This window comes from Lepidochelys kempii, chromosome 24, assembly GCF_965140265.1.
Source record: "Lepidochelys kempii isolate rLepKem1 chromosome 24, rLepKem1.hap2, whole genome shotgun sequence".
Classification (NCBI taxonomy): domain Eukaryota; kingdom Metazoa; phylum Chordata; order Testudines; family Cheloniidae; genus Lepidochelys; species Lepidochelys kempii.
The window spans coordinates 8,068,498-8,084,994 of record NC_133279.1 but is presented as its reverse complement, the minus strand read 5'-3'; the positions used below and the strand labels follow the sequence as shown (position 1 = coordinate 8,084,994).

Sequence of the window (16,497 nt, the reverse complement as noted above, 5' to 3'; positions counted from 1 at the left end):
TAGCTCGGTGGTTTGAGCATTGGCCTGCTAAACCCAGGCTTGTGAGTTCAATCCTTGAGGGGGCCATTTAGGGATCTGGAGCAAAAATTGGGGATTAGTCCTACTTTGAGCAGGGGGTTGGACTAGATGACCTCCTGAGGTCTCTTCCAACCCCAATATTCTATGATTCTATGAATGACCCACAACCTTCAAGTTAAGCACCTGGTCAAGTGCTTGTCAGATTATGCCCTTGCACTGGTGTAAGATCAGAATCAGGTCCATGTTATTTTTTTCAAATGGGTCCCTTGGGGAGGGAGGAGCTGTATCTTGGGAAACCCTTGGCCAACTGACCCCAAATTTTCACCTTTCACACTGGCCCTGCCCCCCATATAGCACACCAGGTTTCAAGGCAATCGGTCTAGCCATGAGGCTTTTGCAGCACGTAAGGGAAAAATAACCGGCCATATACAGAAACCCTGCTGCAGCCTTTACGATGGAGTTTCCAAGCAAAGCTGTCCCTTCGCCAGCCAGGACCCACCTCCCTCATTATGCTGGGAGTAACCTTGACACCACCCGGATGCCAACCTTGTGATAATTGATGGAACGTCTCCCACAAAGGAAGAGCATGCTCGTGAATATTCAGGCTGTCCTCCTCTAAAATCCCAGTGGAAGAGGGACTTAATGACTTTTTTGGCACCTCTTCCAGCTTTTCTCTTCAAGTCAGCCGCTCCCATTAGCCTCCTCGTGCGCTGTGCGTGTTCGCTCTGTTACGTGCCAGGGCTTCCTGTTCTTTTAGTATGCCAGCTGATTGTTCCGGCCCCAGAAAATGAAACCTGCTCATTGCAATGACAAGAAAAATCGTTTCGAGCTGGGAGGGATTGGGGGGGTGTTGGGAGGGGGAGAAACCTGGGCTGGAGTGATCCCATCAGAGCTCTTGGCTAGGTGGGTTGGCTCAGACAGCCGCGTTAGCGCCCAAGACAAAGAACGTTACCCGCCAGGATGCGACATTAGAGGGATGAAATGGACACACGGGAAACAGCTCTTCCAATAGTGCCAACCTCTGGCGTTCAAAGATGAAGAGTCAGGCCCCCCTAGCATGGGCACAGCTCTGCAGGTGGCATCGCCCATCTGCCAGCATAGCTTGCTTCACTTGGGGGTGGGGTGGAATGACCTATACCGGTGAAGGACCAGCGTTGCCAGTGCTCCTAGCCCGGCAAGGTGTCCCCCAGCAACCATGGCCCAGGGCTCCAGGACTTGGTCCAGTGCTTTGGAGATGAGACGTGCTGCATATTCTGTGGACGGGAAGAGACGAGGGTTGTCAGCGAGACGAGATGCGCTTCTTTACGCCAGGCCCAGGGAGGCAGAAAGCTGAGATTAAGAACTTCTGCTGCCTTCATAGAACTGTAGAAATGTAGGGCTAGAAGGGGACCACGTTTTCACCCTGTGAATGTTACCAATGACTAGTCAAGAGATTTCATAAAGGGGCCCCAAAATCATGACACCCCCCCAAATCACTACTCACTTTGGATCATCTTGACCCAAGGGCACATGGGTAAGTAATTGCTCCAGGGCAATAGAGAATCTGGCCCTCTGTAGGAATCAGGTGTTTGGTCACTTCAGCAACGTCTCTCTGTCCCTGTGCCTCACCCCCCAGCTGCTTCTACCTTCCACCAAGAGGAGCGGAGTGCAAATGAAATCGAGAAGGAAGCTTGTTCCTCGGGGAAGGCAGCAAAGGGGTAGAAGAAAGGGGGTGGGACAGAGGAGGGGCAAGAGTAGGAGTGAAGGGCAGGCAGGGAAAGGGACTCTCCCAAATATGGGGGGTTTCTGGACTTGGGCCCATCTCTCCACAGGGAGGTAATTAAACGAGGCCTGCTTGGCAGGAATTAGGGGGGTTGTCTAAGGGTGGAATCCTGGCCTATGTCCCGTACACAGAGAGCAGCAGACAAACCCAGGGTGCTGTGTGCACAGGCTGGGGATATAAAGTCCTGTGGAGCCAAGCTGTTCACTGAACAGTCAGATAACGGTTCCTGGGGATTTCAGGGCTAATACTCCCTGGACAGTGATTCATGGTTGCAGAAAGAAGCTTGAGAACCTGGCCCCTCAAGGATCAAAATCCAGATGGCAAATTGGAAGAACCCCAGTTTAAAAAAAAAAAAAAAAAGAGAGAGAGAAATCCCCATAATTTTTAAGGCAGTCTCATGATTTTGGGGGGCAGGGGGATTTGTGAATTCTTTCACCTCGCGGGTTTAACAGCACTGTATTCAGGGCTGGGACAGTCTCTCACTCTGTCTCTGTGCAGCACCCTGCATGATGGGGCCCTGAACGTGGCTGGATCCTCTACACGCTCCCACAATAGAAATAAATAATAATCATGAGTAAGAGGAGGCCTCAAAAACACAGACTCTCCTTTGTAAACCTCTTCATTATTATTGTAGGGCTTAGCAGCCCTAGTATGGACCGGAACCGCATTTTGCTGCGTGCTGTACATTAGGTGGATTACGGTAGCATCTAGGCACCCCAGCCATTGACCAGAACCCCATGGCGTTAGGTGCTGTGCGGTCTCTATTAGGCGTATTACAGCAGCGTCCAGACACCCCGGTGACGGAGCAGGCCATACAAACACAGAATACACAGTCCGCGCCCCACTGACCCTACAAGCTAAGCTTTGAGAGCTGTGGTTGAAACGCGCAATGAGCGAGACAAGATTTGATTATTAATGACTATTTACTAATGATTGATGGTTAGCTCATCAGCTCCTTGCGAAATTCAGCAAATTGCCACTTCGAGAAGTTGAAAGAAGGCCAGTGGGGGTGTGCATGGGGGTGCGTGTGTATGGGGGGGTGGAAATCAAAGCAAACTCTGTGGCTAGACTCTCTGCTATTACATTGATCAAACCCTGACATCTCCTGCCCATTAAAAGCAGCTCCCATTGCCGTCAGAAAGCATGCGGGCAGCTGCGCGGCCCGATAAAAGAAAAGCCTATTTGCTTCAGGCTGCTCAGCAGCCGGGATTCGATCGCACCCCCCATTGGGCCATTTGTTAAGGAACGATCCAGCAAACGCAGGTCCAGGGACTCTAGTTCATGCCCTGCCACAGCTGTGCGGGGATGCGGCAGCCCCTTTGGATTTCCATTTTCAAGCTGTTTTCCACTTTTACATCCCTCAGACACAACAGGGAGCTGAGAAACGACCTTGGCTGAGCAGCAGTTGGCTGCTCTGCTCCATCCCGTCCCCAGGATGATATACGCTGGCTTGGACTCACACCTGCATCCTGCTCTGGAAGACACCTGGGCAGCTGCTCTCCCTCCTGTGATCAGTGACAAACATCAGGGAGCGGTCCTAGGAACGAGCAGGGGGCTGGAGGGGTCAGTGTCCAAGAAGGGTTGAATCTGTTTCGCTTGGAAGAGCAGTGACGGGGAGGGGGAAGCATCTATGGCATTTGAGGGTATAGGCATCAAGCAGGGAGAGCGATTAAAGAGGGTGGAACTAGGAGGAATGGGATGGCATCAAAAAGCCACTGGCAAATCTATGGTGCTTCCCAGCCCCTAACCTCCCAACACGGCTGCCTTTTGTCATCGACCTACCTTTTCACAGCATTCCCTCTGCTCTGCGCCACCCCGATCCTGGACAGGGTCCCATTGGCCTCAGTGGGGCTCAGCCCAGGCACACGATCTGGGCCTAAGGTAGAAATGCCGGCCAGCCACAAAGACAACATCGTAGAGTGTTTAAAGGGGATCACAGAAAGAAAATGAATGAAGACGAAGGCAGAGTGGCCTAGTGGGGAGAGCAGTGGACTGGGACATAGAATGACCTAAGGCAGGTCTGTGCTCAGTACCTGTTTCCCTTCTCACCGCCTGTCTGTTTAGACTGGAAGTGGGCAAACTACGGCCCAAGGGCTGCATCCGGCCCTCCAGATGTTTTAATTCTTCCCTTGAGTTCATGGCAGGGAGCGGGATCCAGGGCTTGCCCCGCTCTGAGTGGCTCCTGGAAGCAGCAGCATGTCCCCCCTCTGGCTCCTATGTGTAAGCGCAGCCAGGGGGCTCCGCACACTGCCCCCACCCTAAGTGCCACCCCTGCAGCTCCCATGGCTGGGAGCAGGATCAGGCCCCAAACAGCTCTCCCAGCTGCATCCCTTTTGGCGCAATAGACAGAGCCGTGTCTGCAAAGGCAGAGCAACCGCACCCGGCTGGGGAGAAGCAGCCGGCACCAGGCTGTCCGAGAGGCTTAAACACAAACAAGCAAGTTCAGTGCCACTGAACAGTGCCCAGAAAGCTGCGTCCCCGACTAGCCACAGTACAGGCACAGCCCGGGCAGGGGCAGGGCAAGAATTTAGGTCAGTCTCAACTAACATCATCCAGGTGAGCAGGCAGTCCAGGCTCTGGGGCCATGCAGCCCATGGCCCCTCTGCTGAGAAGTGGATTGTCAGGCAGATTGCTGTGGTGGGGACCTTGTTTGCTAGAGGAACTAGGCTGAGACCCACCAAAACTCATCTCAGAGGCCAGTGAAGGGACCACTCCCTGTCGCTGAGGTAACACAATGTGACTGTGCAGCAGGGACAACACTGTGTCTGTGCTCTCAATGCCCCCTGAAACTTTGCCTAGGATTTGACACACACAAACAAGTCACTCTCAGACACACACGTACACAACAGTGAGTGGACGAGACAGACACCCACTCAGACGACGGATTCACCCACACAGACACAACACACACTTAGAAACATGCAGAGACACAACACAGAAACCCGCCTATAGAGACCCAACTCACACACATCCCGCTCTTGCATTTCCATAATCACTTTGACTTCAGCGTTGCCATCCCTGGCTAGTTTTGCATTATGACTCTTCATTTGCACGTGACTCGGTTCCATTTCGTCTCGACGCCACCAGCCCGGTTGCCGACTCATAAAAAACGTTGCATCCCAGCCACATCCCCCGAGGCTGGATATTTCAAACCATTTATCAGGCCCCGTATAAAATTTAAAGAGCCCATATATCGTGCAGATTGCCGACAAAATGTAATTTCATCTTATGCAACACGCTGATCGCATCCAGCCCAATCAATTTCCTTCCCGACACAGGACCGTATATAACTCATGAGTTTCAATAACATTCAGGATGGATTCTGAAGGGGAAAGTTAACGTGACTCATCTGCCTATGCACCTCCCCTGATTCAGATGCACTTGTAGTGAGCCTAGTATAACAGAGTCCTGGCTTGGCTGGCCTCCAGTCACCATCGCGATAGAGATGCTCAGTAATAATGATCTCTTGGATGGATTATCCTTGGAGATCGAAGCCGCAACGCCGGGATTTACTAGCAGGATTGGCTACTGTGTAAGAAGGACTGCGAAGGGCCAGTACCGGATTCATCAGCCTCTCACCTAACTCAGCCCCTAAACAAAGCTCTGATCTTTTCATTTGATCTTTGTTTACTGGCCTGGTTTTCAAAGCCTGCGGGCCATGGCCTCCCATCGCTTGCCCTGGGTGCCGGCGTGGGCAAAGTACTATGTAGTCTGAATGGTGGGGAATGACACTCGCTGGGATGGGGGATTTGGCTTTGCATGCGTCACTACAAGAAAAAGACAAAAGACTCTAGAAGCAGAACTGGGGAAGCGGCTGAATTTTCTGCTGCCTGCATGGTTTAAACCTCTCTAAGGGGCATGGATCAGTGCCGGGTGTTAGCCAGCGCTCGCCTGCTATGGTAGTTTAGGAATGTATCTCTAAGGCATGTAGGACAGAGGGATGCCAGGGCTGGATGTCTCCATTTATACACCATTCATTGCATCCTCATTTCAGCTAACCTCTCCCTGATTTCTGCACCCACACCCCCAAGTCCTCCTCAATTCTCTCCCCAACGAGAATCCCTAATCTCTCATTAACAGATTCCCTAATTATTAGCCCCTCCCCAATTGCCAGTAGATCCTTCAAAGGATCCTTATTTGCAGTAGATCCTGAGCAGCTTCCCATGAATCCCCCCTTCTTTGCTTGCTCGGCAGTCAGCAGTAGATTCCTCATCAGGGGTGATCCCTAATCCGCAGTACTTCCTTGCCCTCTCCCACAGTAAATCGCTGGTCCCCCTCCCTCAATGGCTCTATAACCGACAATTGATCCAGTAGATCCCCAGAATGTCCTGGCTAAATTCCAACATGGGTGAGGACATTCCACCTGCACTGTCCCTGGGCTATAGTGGCCTACATTTTCACCAAGGCCTCGTGATTTTAGGGGCCCAACTTGAGAAACCTTGAAGGAGTCGGATTTTCAGAAAGGGCCAAGCGCCCGCCCTCAGAAAACAAGACCCCTTTGAGATGGCTCGAGGTGAGCAGCCCCAAAAAAGAAGCCTCCCAAATCTCATCTCACTTTTGAAAATACAAGCCAGGGGTATTTCACTTCTAGTCCTCAAAACGTGACCGTGTCGTTGTGGGCTGTGAAACTGCGGTGTGCTCCCCAGAAGTGGCTGCATTTTGATGACTGGCCAAACAATCCTGTTTGTACAGCAGTTTGTTAAGTGCTTTGGGATCCTTCAGGCAAGATGCACTAGAGTGTTCTTACCTGGAGAGAGGGTGATCCTACCTGTCCTCCAGCCTCCACCCCTAGGTTATCCCTTTACGTGTCCTTTTAAAAACAGGCTGCTGGGGCGAGCAGGCTGCTAGGGCAGCAGCAGAGGGAAATCTCTTCTTTCACTTTTCCACTTTGCAGGGAACTATTTAAAGGAGGATCCTGGCTTGTCTGATTGGCTGCTGGCCTGTGTTGCAAAGCATCATGGAAGTGGGTGGGTTATAATTGCCTGACAGGGGCTGGACTGTGGCTAGGGAAGAAGCTGTAGATGATAGTGCCAGGTACTAGATAGCTACAAAGGGAGAGGTGGATTGAAGTCAAGGGGCCTAACCCAGGCAGAGTGCGGGCCTCCTCACCCCACAGCCGGCAGAGTCTGACCCCCAAAGCCGGCGAGATGCAGGGACTCAATGTTATTCCGTGTTACAGGCAGAAGTGAAACGCAGAGGGGAAGCGGGTTGCTGAAGTAGCAAAGGTGGGACAAGGACCCCAGCATGCTCCTACTGGCACGCTCTAGCAATAGGTCTCAGTGCTGCTTAAGGGTGGGTGCATGAGACTAGCATGACCTTGGTCCGCCAGGCTGAAAGCAGCTGCCGGGGCACCGCCAGAGAACAGGGGCTAGTGGCTGGTCTTTCTGCAGATCAAGCTCTCTGGGCACCCTGAGCTGCAGGACACAGCCCTCACCTCCCTGCGACTGCTGGCAGAGAAGATGGTGCACTTGGCAAATCCCAACAGGCCCCAGCCTGCACTGGGAGGTCAGAGGGGCCTTTCCCAATGCTGGGTTCCCCCTTAGCTGCAGAAGGGGCAGCACATTCTGCAGTGAGTGGCTCTTCGGCTCAGGTGTTTCATGGGGGAGACACAGGGCCTGAGCCTTGCTTGGGACACTGCATCCTCCCAGCCCCCTGGAGCATGGCTCCTGGGGAAGGGCCCAGGCTGACTGTTCATCCCAAGGACTTTGCACGTGCTATTGGGCCTTTTAAACTTGGGCTTCACAGGATTTTGACCAGCACCCTCAGCTTTAGAACTTGCCTCTCCCCCTCAGAGGTGGACATGCATCTGACCAGCCTCTCCTGGAGGCAGAGAGCTGGGGCAGGGATGGATTTAACCCCCTCAGTAAGAGTGGGGAACCTTGAACAGGGGCGGGAGGTAGCTCTGGTGGGCTCCAGCCAGCAACAAGGGTTCAGACTAGCCCAGCGAGGGAGCTAGAGGGAACAAGGGAGGATGTCCTGGTGGGATCAGGTTGCTTTGGATGGGTTTGCAACTGGCCCCCGGAAAGAGCTCAGCCCTGGCAGAGATGGGGACACCCTGGCAGTGTCAGAGGCCGAAGATGGGGGTGTAGGCCAGTAGAGGAAGCAGTCACCACATGGAGATTCCCTCCCCCTGGCCCCTTGATCAGGGACCAAACCAGCTGGGGTCCCCAGTCAGGCTAGAGGCAGGGCATTTAAGTCTCTGCCCATGCTGCTGAGAGCAACTAGCAGAAAGGCGCTTTGGCACAGAGGACCCTGACTGGCTACACCCCAAGGAAGGGTTGGCAGGACTGAGTCCCTGCTTCTCCTGCTGCCTGCACTGTAACAGCTGCATTTAAGCCCTGCTCCACCACCTTGAGAGCAGCTGAAAATGAGCAACATAATGGTTCTTTAGCTCTGCGGTATTAGCCCCATTCACCCATGAAGTAGCTGCAAGGGGCAGAGGGGAAGAGTGCCGGCTGTGGGTGCATCCCTCCCCCATTCTGTTAGGATGCCTGCGTCAGGGAGGGTGGTGAAAGGGAGCTGGGATCTCCAGCTCAGCTGAGAGTCTTGTTCCTGCAATAAGGTAACTTCCTGTAGGGGACTCTCCACCTTCCATTTCCTCTCCCCCCATCCAGCTGGACTGGAATCAGCACTGGGACTAGCGGGCATCAGGCTGGACATCTGGGAACAGACCATTTGGTGCTTTTCTACTGATCAGGTGAGTCACTGGTGGCTGCTTCTCCCAGTGCTCTCCCCTCCGCTCCCCATAGGGTATTTGGCCTCCAGCTGCCCCAATTCCGAGGTGTCGTCTGACCGAACCCGAGAGCATCAAGACACAGCCGATTTACACTGCCAGTGGCTTGGACACGGGAGCCTTTTATTAGTAGCTGTGAGCTTTCTGGTGTCCTGCTTTGACTGGGAGCAACATACAGCACGGTGGGTGCTTTCCTGGTCCTGTACAGAGAGCCCCACCTGGGAGGGATGGGCGGGGGGGGTCCCTTCGTGGTTGCAGTGAGAACCTCCCCCAAACACTGACACAGAGTTTACAAGGAGTTAGCTAACTGCCCCCAGGAGAGAGAGGCCAGTTGAGGCCTGGCTGCCCTTCTCAGCTGGCAGGGTGAAGGGTCCAGACACCGCAGCAGGGGGATTCCCTCAACAGTCCAACCTTCCGAGGAGAACTCCCCAGGACAGCGCGGAGGGGCCTTTACCCCTTCAATGCTGCCTGAGCCGCTTGCTGGGCCAGCCAGTATTTGTAGCGCTTGGTCTTTGGCCTCATGAAGTTCACCACAGACATCGGCACCCTGACAGTGTCCAAGCCATTCACCTGCAACACACAAGCCCAGGACGGAGACATGGGTTAGGGCCCCAGACAATGAGCCGGCCACGTGCTTCCAGGTTAACTGAATGCAAAGGGCCAGATTCCCACGCTGGCGGAAAGTGGCTGGGTCCCAGATCCCTCCACAGCCGGTTGTTTCTGTTGGTCGCTGGCTAAGGGTTTCACCGGCAGGAAACACTCACTAGGCCTGAGGTCAGAGAGCACTCAGGGCAGGTCCAGACACAAGCTTACCAATGCCTCGGAGAGGGAAGACATTTAGAGTTGCTTCAAATCTAGCTGCACAAGCAACCTCACCTTTAAAACCCTTCATGGGCTTGCTACAGCTGACCTGACAAACTGTGCCCGACTCCCCCATCGCCCCACACCCAGTCTTCTGTTCCTGCACGGTTGATACCAGGGCCTTCACCTCTGCTGCTCCCCTCTGAAATCTCCTGTATCCCTCCAGTTCCATTTCAAATCTCAGCCTGCAACATCAGCTCCTTTCTCCCCTGTCTCTCTCTCCCTCTCAGCGTTGGGCCATTCTGTTCCCTATTCTTTCGGGGTTACATCATGTAGAGAAGATACTGGTACGTTACAGGCCCGTAGCTTGCCGAGCTGCAATAACCAACATGGAAATGTAGCACGTACGCACGCATGCATCAGGACTTCAATACAGCAAATTAAGCAGGAGGCGATGCAAATTGGTACAGCTATAAATGACACCAATTCGGCACTCGGCCTGCAAGTTTCAGAGCTGGCTCTCCTCCCCCAAGTGGGCAGGAAGGAAAAGAGGGGCTGCGTTTCTGTGGGTATCTAGTTTGTAAAGCACTCTGGAGTGGATCAGGTGGTGCAGATGTGGGATGCAGCAGTAACTTCGTACCTGAGGATCTCAAAGGAGGCCCAGTCAGCAACAAAGCCACCCAACCCCCCCCCCCCAAGAGGCAACAAGTATGTTCCCTGTGTCACAGAGGGGGGAAACTGAGGCACAGAGCAGGGAAGTGACTTGCCCAAAGCCACCAGCGAGCGGGTGGCCAGAGCTGAGATCAGAATTTGTCCCAATTCCCATTTTCCTGGCTCTAGCCAGCAGCCCTTGTCATCTTCCAAACCCACCGTGAAGGGTGACAGGGAGGGTAGGGAACGAGGAAGTTGGAGCCGTTTGTAGCTAAGTGACCTTCAAACAAAAGCAGCTGCCCCCTTTCCAAAGAAACGTGCACTTACCGTCACTTCACACCAGTATTCACCCCATCTCGTGATGGGCTCATCGGGCAGCTTCACCGCATGCGGCGTCACAAAGACATTAAGCTGAAAGAATCAGCACCATGACTTAGCCCCAGGATGCTCATTCCAACCTAACGCCTGCAGCTGTCCCTCTATTCTCACCACAAACGGTGGCTGGTGGGTGTTCAATGCTTAAACTAGGTGGAACAAGGCGGTCTGCCCCTATAAGGGCAGCAGGGGTCAGAGGCCAGCTAGTCCTGCATGGCCCTTTTAAGAACAGGAGTTTGGAAGTGGCTCACCAACCCCAGCTGGGAACAGGGGGCCAGGGGCCAGACTGATGTGACTGCCTGCTGGGGAGCGTAAAGGAGCGCTCCTAGCGCAGGCAGGGAAGCCTGGAAACAGGAGGGCTGGACAGGGACGGTCTGCTGAGACAGATGCCCGAGTGTTGGTGAGCTGGGAGGCCTGGAGATGGCAGAGACCTGCAGGGAGTAGACAGGTTCCTGCAGATGCCCTCCAGCTTAACACTAGGACGGGCTTGGCCTTGTAAATCCTAACCCCAGCCAAGAGCCGTCTACTGAGAACGCGGAGGCCTTGGCCTCACCCTAGATTTCTGGTCTATCCTGATTAGCCCCTTATGATAAATTCACGAGCCTCCACTCGAGCCGCTCACTAAATCCCAACCTATAGTGAGCCAGCTTTGCTGTCTGGGATTAACACTCTCAGCACCCCAGGGGCAGAGCTAAATTAGCCACCTCCCCCACCCTCAGTCCGCACGCGAGTGCCAGTCATAGCCAGAGTACGAACATTTTTCAGGAAGTGGCGGGCAACGATCTCGTTGTTCAGCTCCCACTTCACGTTGTTCTTCATCCCCACCTCCAGACGGCAGCTCCTCAGGAACTGGACGGTCTAGGGAAGGGCAGGAGGATGACAGATGGAGAGCGTGAGTGCAAGGAATGGCCAGGTCTCAGTGGAATTTCTAGCAGACAAGTGTCTGCATCATGAAACCACTGCAGTAACAGAACCCAAGACTGCACAGCCCACGGAGAATGAACTCTTCCCCCCCCTCCCCCACTCATGCCTGCAGGAGGGTCCCAGAAAGTCCGGATTAAGTCACACTGGCAGGACAGAGGGAGGGAAGAGGGGGAGTTTACCCAGTTGTCACCCATGCTACAAACATTCATGAAATGAACAGCTCTTCATTGTCCGGTGTCATGAAGCCAGCACTGACTGAACTTGCTGTTTGTTTGAAGAGCTAGCCCAGGGTAAAGATGTTTCAGTGTCACTGATGCAGGACAGGTCTGGTAAACTCTCTTGCCAAGATCATGTTAAGAGCTGGGTACCACTGGTTGATTGAACCTTCATTATAACTCTGATTCAAAACTGGACTGAACCTCACTCTCCCTTTAGAAGGGCTAATAGTATCAGTCGTTTAGAGACCACAGTAGGTATGGAATGGCAGTTTAGCTAAAGACAAGCGCTTTGCCCTACAGGCTCACAGTCTATGTATTTGTCCTTGCTTTTTATTGGGGAAAAAAGCTATATGAACAAACATCCCCATTTAAAAAGACACCATGCCAGTGACATCACTAATCAGATCAGGTTCCTATTAACATGCCAGGAGTTTCAGTTTTGTTGGCCGGGATTCTCTCATATTTCACTGGAATCGCACCGCTATTTCACAAACATTCGTAGGTCTCCCCACCCCTGAAAATATCCCTTCTACTCACCTTTTCTCCACTCTGGGTTTGAAGTCTCTCCAGCTTCCCTTCATCACGCAGCTATGAGAAATAAGATTGGGGGGGAAAAGTGAGATGAACACACAGTTAACAATGTCTCGCAGTTCATCTCTGTACAGGCCAGGATTTGGGGTTAGGTTTGGAGCTCTCAATTCAAAATGCCTTAGTGTCAGCCATGTCCCCATTCTGGGTATTTTGGGATAGGATGTCTCCGGTGGGCTATAAGTGAGTCACAACTCGTTAATTCCCATTTCACGAGCCAGCAAATCCAACAATTGTCAAAAGTCCCAGTCCTCACGCCACTTTGCAACAAAGCTTTAATAGCAGGGGTCTTTTTTGGCTTTGTATGGTAGGTTTACTAGTGTATTCAGTGTTACATCACTGAAATTAGACAGCACTTGTCAAAGCAGGTGAAGAAGGGACTTTTGGCAATGCAGAATCCTTGATCATTATGTGAATTACTGTAATGCCTAGGAGCCCCGATCATGGACCAGCAGCCCATTGTACTAGGGGGATGTCTTTTTAAAAAGTTGAATTTGTTAAATGACCTGTTATTTGCAATTTATAATGGGTCTCCTGGTCATTAGCAAGATTATATTAACTGAAAGGCATTTTATACACCACTCATTTTATAGGAGATACTAGAAACAATTGATTTTAGCGCAATAGTCTTTACAGGATGTTCCCAAATACATCTTTAACATTGCTAGCAAGATTTCAGCAGTCTGTTTCTAACAAAACAATCAGGAATTCAAATCCCAGTAACGCGTGCGAGACACACACACACACACACAATTTGCTAAAAAAGGTTAAATCTATCAACCTATTTGAAAACAAAACTACTCTCGATTTACAGTCTCCTGATTGCAAATCTCAAAAAAAAAATCACAAAGCCCCAAGTGAGCAGCAGTTTCATTCTGAGGTTGCACTACCTAGATGTTTTGCTGAAGACACTAAACTTTCAGGGCCTGGTATATTTCCCCCAACGAAATCACAGGTTAACTGTGCGAGCCAAATCCTAGCTTTTAGGAGATTGCATGCTGCTCCTGCTGAATCCAGTAAGAATCTCAAATTGCTCATGGCAGAATTCTGCACATTAGGACAGCAAAGAGCACGATGTGGGCTGGAAAGGCAATTCCCTCCTCCAACTCACCTTCATTTCCTCCTCAAACATTTTTTTGTTCTCCGGAGAGGCATAAACTGCAAGCCCCTCAAGGAGGAGCTTGTTACGAGCCAGAGATTTCTTCACTGAGACAACATCACCCCGGCTTCCCAAGTCTGTGAATGAGAGACATTGGGCACAATATGACATCACTGGCAAACCCAGCACACAGGTAATTAGAGAGCTTTTATATAGTTACACAGCACATTCCTCACAAGAAGGATGCCAGAGCACGTCAAACATAAGAAAAGGAAAATGGCATTTCAAAAAGAGTTTGGAAAACAGGGCCTAAAAAGCAGAAATGTTTTGACAGAGGCCTGAGAGATGATTGAGCGCTGTATGTGGACTATCAGCTGCTTCACTATACCACACTTCATATTCAGAATATATGAGAATGTGTGTGTGTATACACTCATAATTGGAGTTAGGGTATTATGGAAAGGAAAAGCTCTATCCAAAAATAACATTTAAAAATAAAACCAAAGGACACCAAGTTGAGTAGTTGCTCTTGTGTAGTGGTTAAAGCAGAGGACTCGGAGCCAGAACTCCTGGGTCTGGGCCTGAGCCTGAGATCTGAGGGCAGGCTTTAGCACCAGTGCAATAATAGTTACTTCCATAACTCCTTTATTCCTAAACTCCAAAACCACTCTGTGTCTTAACAGGTAACACCCCACATCCAGCGATCACTCCTGTTTTGTAGTGCAGTGATCTCCCCATTTGACTGCTAGGGGCATAGAGGCAGAGCTGGGAACAGAACCCAGGAGTCCTGATTCACTTCTCTGCTCTAACCATTAGCTAACACCGAGCTCGTAACAGATTGGTGCAAATCAGGAAAGAAATACAGACTCCTATGACAGATACCCAGCACCACTTCAGCTCTTCAGTGTGGAAAGCAAATGCCCCTACTGTGCTATGTGGGGGCGGGGGCTGCACTGGGAACCTACTGTCCACAGACTGAGTGAGGATCAGCTCCAGCTCCCCCTTGGGCCGGGTCTTGGTGTCTTCCACCAGCCTGTAGATGCGGTGCCTCCTGGGGTACAGGCGAGGCGGGCGCCCTTCTTTGCTCAGCGGGACCTTCCACCAGCGCTCCACCACCACAGTGCCCTGCGCAGAGAAACTGATCAGCCCGGGGGGGGGGTGACCTCCCCCAAATACCACCCCCCCGCAGGTGGGGAAAAACCAGCCCCCGAGAGACCAGCCTGGGGCATGACCCCCCCCAGATCAGCCTCAGGGGTTGAACTCCCACCCCCCGAGAGAGAGAGAGAGAGAGAGAGACGGGCCCAGGGTGTGACCCCCCCCTTACAGCCCCCCAGATAACCCCCCCCAAGAGACCAGCCCGGGGGGTGACCCCCCGAGAGAGAGACGAGCCCCGGGTGGGACCCTCCCCCCAGCCCGGCCCCTCACCCGGCTGAGCGAGAGGCCCAGCCCCCGGCTCTGCGCCCCCAGCTGCTCCCCACCGAGCCCCCGCAGCAGGAGGCCGCAGCCCCGCCCCGCTCCCAGCCTCAGCATCCTCCGCCGGGGCCGCCTGCGACCGCCCGGGGGAAGGGCCCGCGCCGCGCCGCGCCGGCCCAGAGGAAGGACCCCGAGCCCGGGCTGCCCGCAGCGCGCCTGACGCGCCCCCTCGCCCGCAGCGCCTCGCTTCCGCCTTACGGGCCCACCCCTACCTGCCCCCCGGGATCCCCTCCCCCACTGAACCCTCCCCTACCTGCCCCCCGGGACCCCCTCCCCCACTGAACCCCCACCCCCCTGTACACCAGGAACCCCCCATCCCCTAACCCTCCCTGCACCCCTCAGGGATCCCTGTTTCCCTTCCCGTTGTACCCCCACCCCCTGTACACCTGGAACCCCCAACCTCTACTGTACCCCCACCTGCCTGCTCCCCCAGGGACCCCCATCCCCTAACCCCCCACTGTAACCCACCTCCCTGCTCCCCCAGGGACCCCTTAACCCCCACTGTACCCCCACCTCCCTGCACCCCTCAGGGAACCCCATCCTCCTAACCCCCCACTATTACCACACTCCCCTGCCTCCCACAGGGACCCCCATCCCTGTAATATCCCCATTCTACCCCTACTTTCCTGGCCTTGTCCCCCCATCCCCATCTTAGCCAGAGACTCCCTCCCCAAAATCCCTGCTCCCCTAAGGGAACCCCTCCCCTGCTGGTCCCCTCAAGAACCTCTTCCCCTCCCCATACTCCCCCCAACTCTCTCCCAGTGCCCTTCAAGGACCCCCCCAACTCATCCTCAGGGATCCCCACGCTTTCCCCCCTTTGGGACCCCACCCACTGTCCATGCTTTCTGCCCCCCAAAGCATCAGGGGGGTTCAAACCATTGGAAGGGTGCCCAATATTCTGGGATCCTAGGTCGGGGAGGGGTAATTCCCAGGAACCCTCATGGCCATGGTCACAGAAATTCCCATGTCCCCTGTCTGTGCCCCCTCCCTCCCAATTGCTGAACTGCGGCCACTTATTCTCAAGGGTCTCCATTTCCATGTTCAAAAGGGGGGGGTCACCCCAGTTGCTAGAGGCCCCCAGACAAATATATGAGTGTAATTGTATGATGGGGTTGCTTGTGGTGGTGGTGGGGGAGGCAGGGCTCAGCAGCCCTGGGGTTCACTTCTGGTTTATCTCTTATGTTTTTAGAGCTCATGCTTCAGGGTTTCAGATGGCCACGAGCAGGGGTCAGGAAGGGATTTGCTGCCCCCGTGTATTCTGCGGGTTGGTTGGGTTGTTTTAATCTCCTTCCTCTGAAGCATCAGGGATGGCCACAGCTGGAGATAGGCCATGCTCTGAGGGGGCACCAAGCATCTCATAGGTGCTTGACTGGCACTTCTTGCTCACACACTCAGGGCCTAACTGATCACCAGAGGTGGGGCCAGAAAGGAATTTGCCCCCCAGCTCAGATGGTGTCATAAATATAAAGGGAAGGGTAAACCCCTTTAAAATCCCTCCTGGCCAAAGGAAAACTCCTCTCACCTGTAAAGGGTTAAGAAGCTAAAGGTAACCTCGCTGGCACCTGACCAAAATGACCAATGAGGAGACAAGATACTTTCAGAAGCTGGGAGGAGGGAGAAAAACAAAGGGTCTCTGTCTGTCTATATGTTGCTTTTGTCAGGGATAGACCAGGAATGTAGTCTTAGAACTTTTACAAAAAGAAAAGGAGTACTTGTGGCACCTTAGAGACTAACCAATTTATCTGAGCATAAGCTTTCGTGAGCTACAGCTCACTTAATCTAGCTAGGTATGTGTTAGATTATGATTCCTTTAAATGGCTGAGAAAAGAATTGTGCTGAATAGAATAACTATTTC

The 16,497-nt window shown here is 53.0% G+C and overlaps 1 protein-coding gene across 1 annotated transcript; it reads right to left on the bottom strand.

Annotated features, from left to right (window-relative positions):
- Positions 1-8,602: 8,602 nt before the first annotated feature.
- On the bottom strand, positions 8,603-14,727 carry MRPL9 (mitochondrial ribosomal protein L9). Its single transcript, XM_073322715.1, has 7 exons — positions 14,595-14,727; positions 14,135-14,294; positions 13,182-13,306; positions 12,020-12,070; positions 11,097-11,198; positions 10,293-10,376; positions 8,603-9,083 (listed from the first exon to the last, which is right to left on the bottom strand). The coding sequence occupies exons 1-7, from the start codon at positions 14,697-14,699 to the stop codon at positions 8,964-8,966; spliced, it is 747 nt and encodes a 248-aa protein (XP_073178816.1). The 5' UTR covers positions 14,700-14,727; the 3' UTR covers positions 8,603-8,963.
- Between the last annotated feature and the right edge of the window lie 1,770 nt (positions 14,728-16,497).

Excerpts from the sequence above, each read along its gene's own strand:
- MRPL9 (XM_073322715.1), bottom strand. The coding sequence starts at position 14,699 with ATGCTGAGGCTGGGAGCGGGGCGGGGCTGCGGCCTCCTGCTGCGGGGG. Across the intron at positions 14,295-14,594 it reads TGGGCCTCTCGCTCAGCCGG|GGCACTGTGGTGGTGGAGCG; the intron begins GTGAGGGGCCGG and ends TTCTCTGCGCAG. Across the intron at positions 9,084-10,292 it reads AATACTGGTGTGAAGTGACG|GTGAATGGCTTGGACACTGT; the intron begins GTAAGTGCACGT and ends TGTGTGTTGCAG.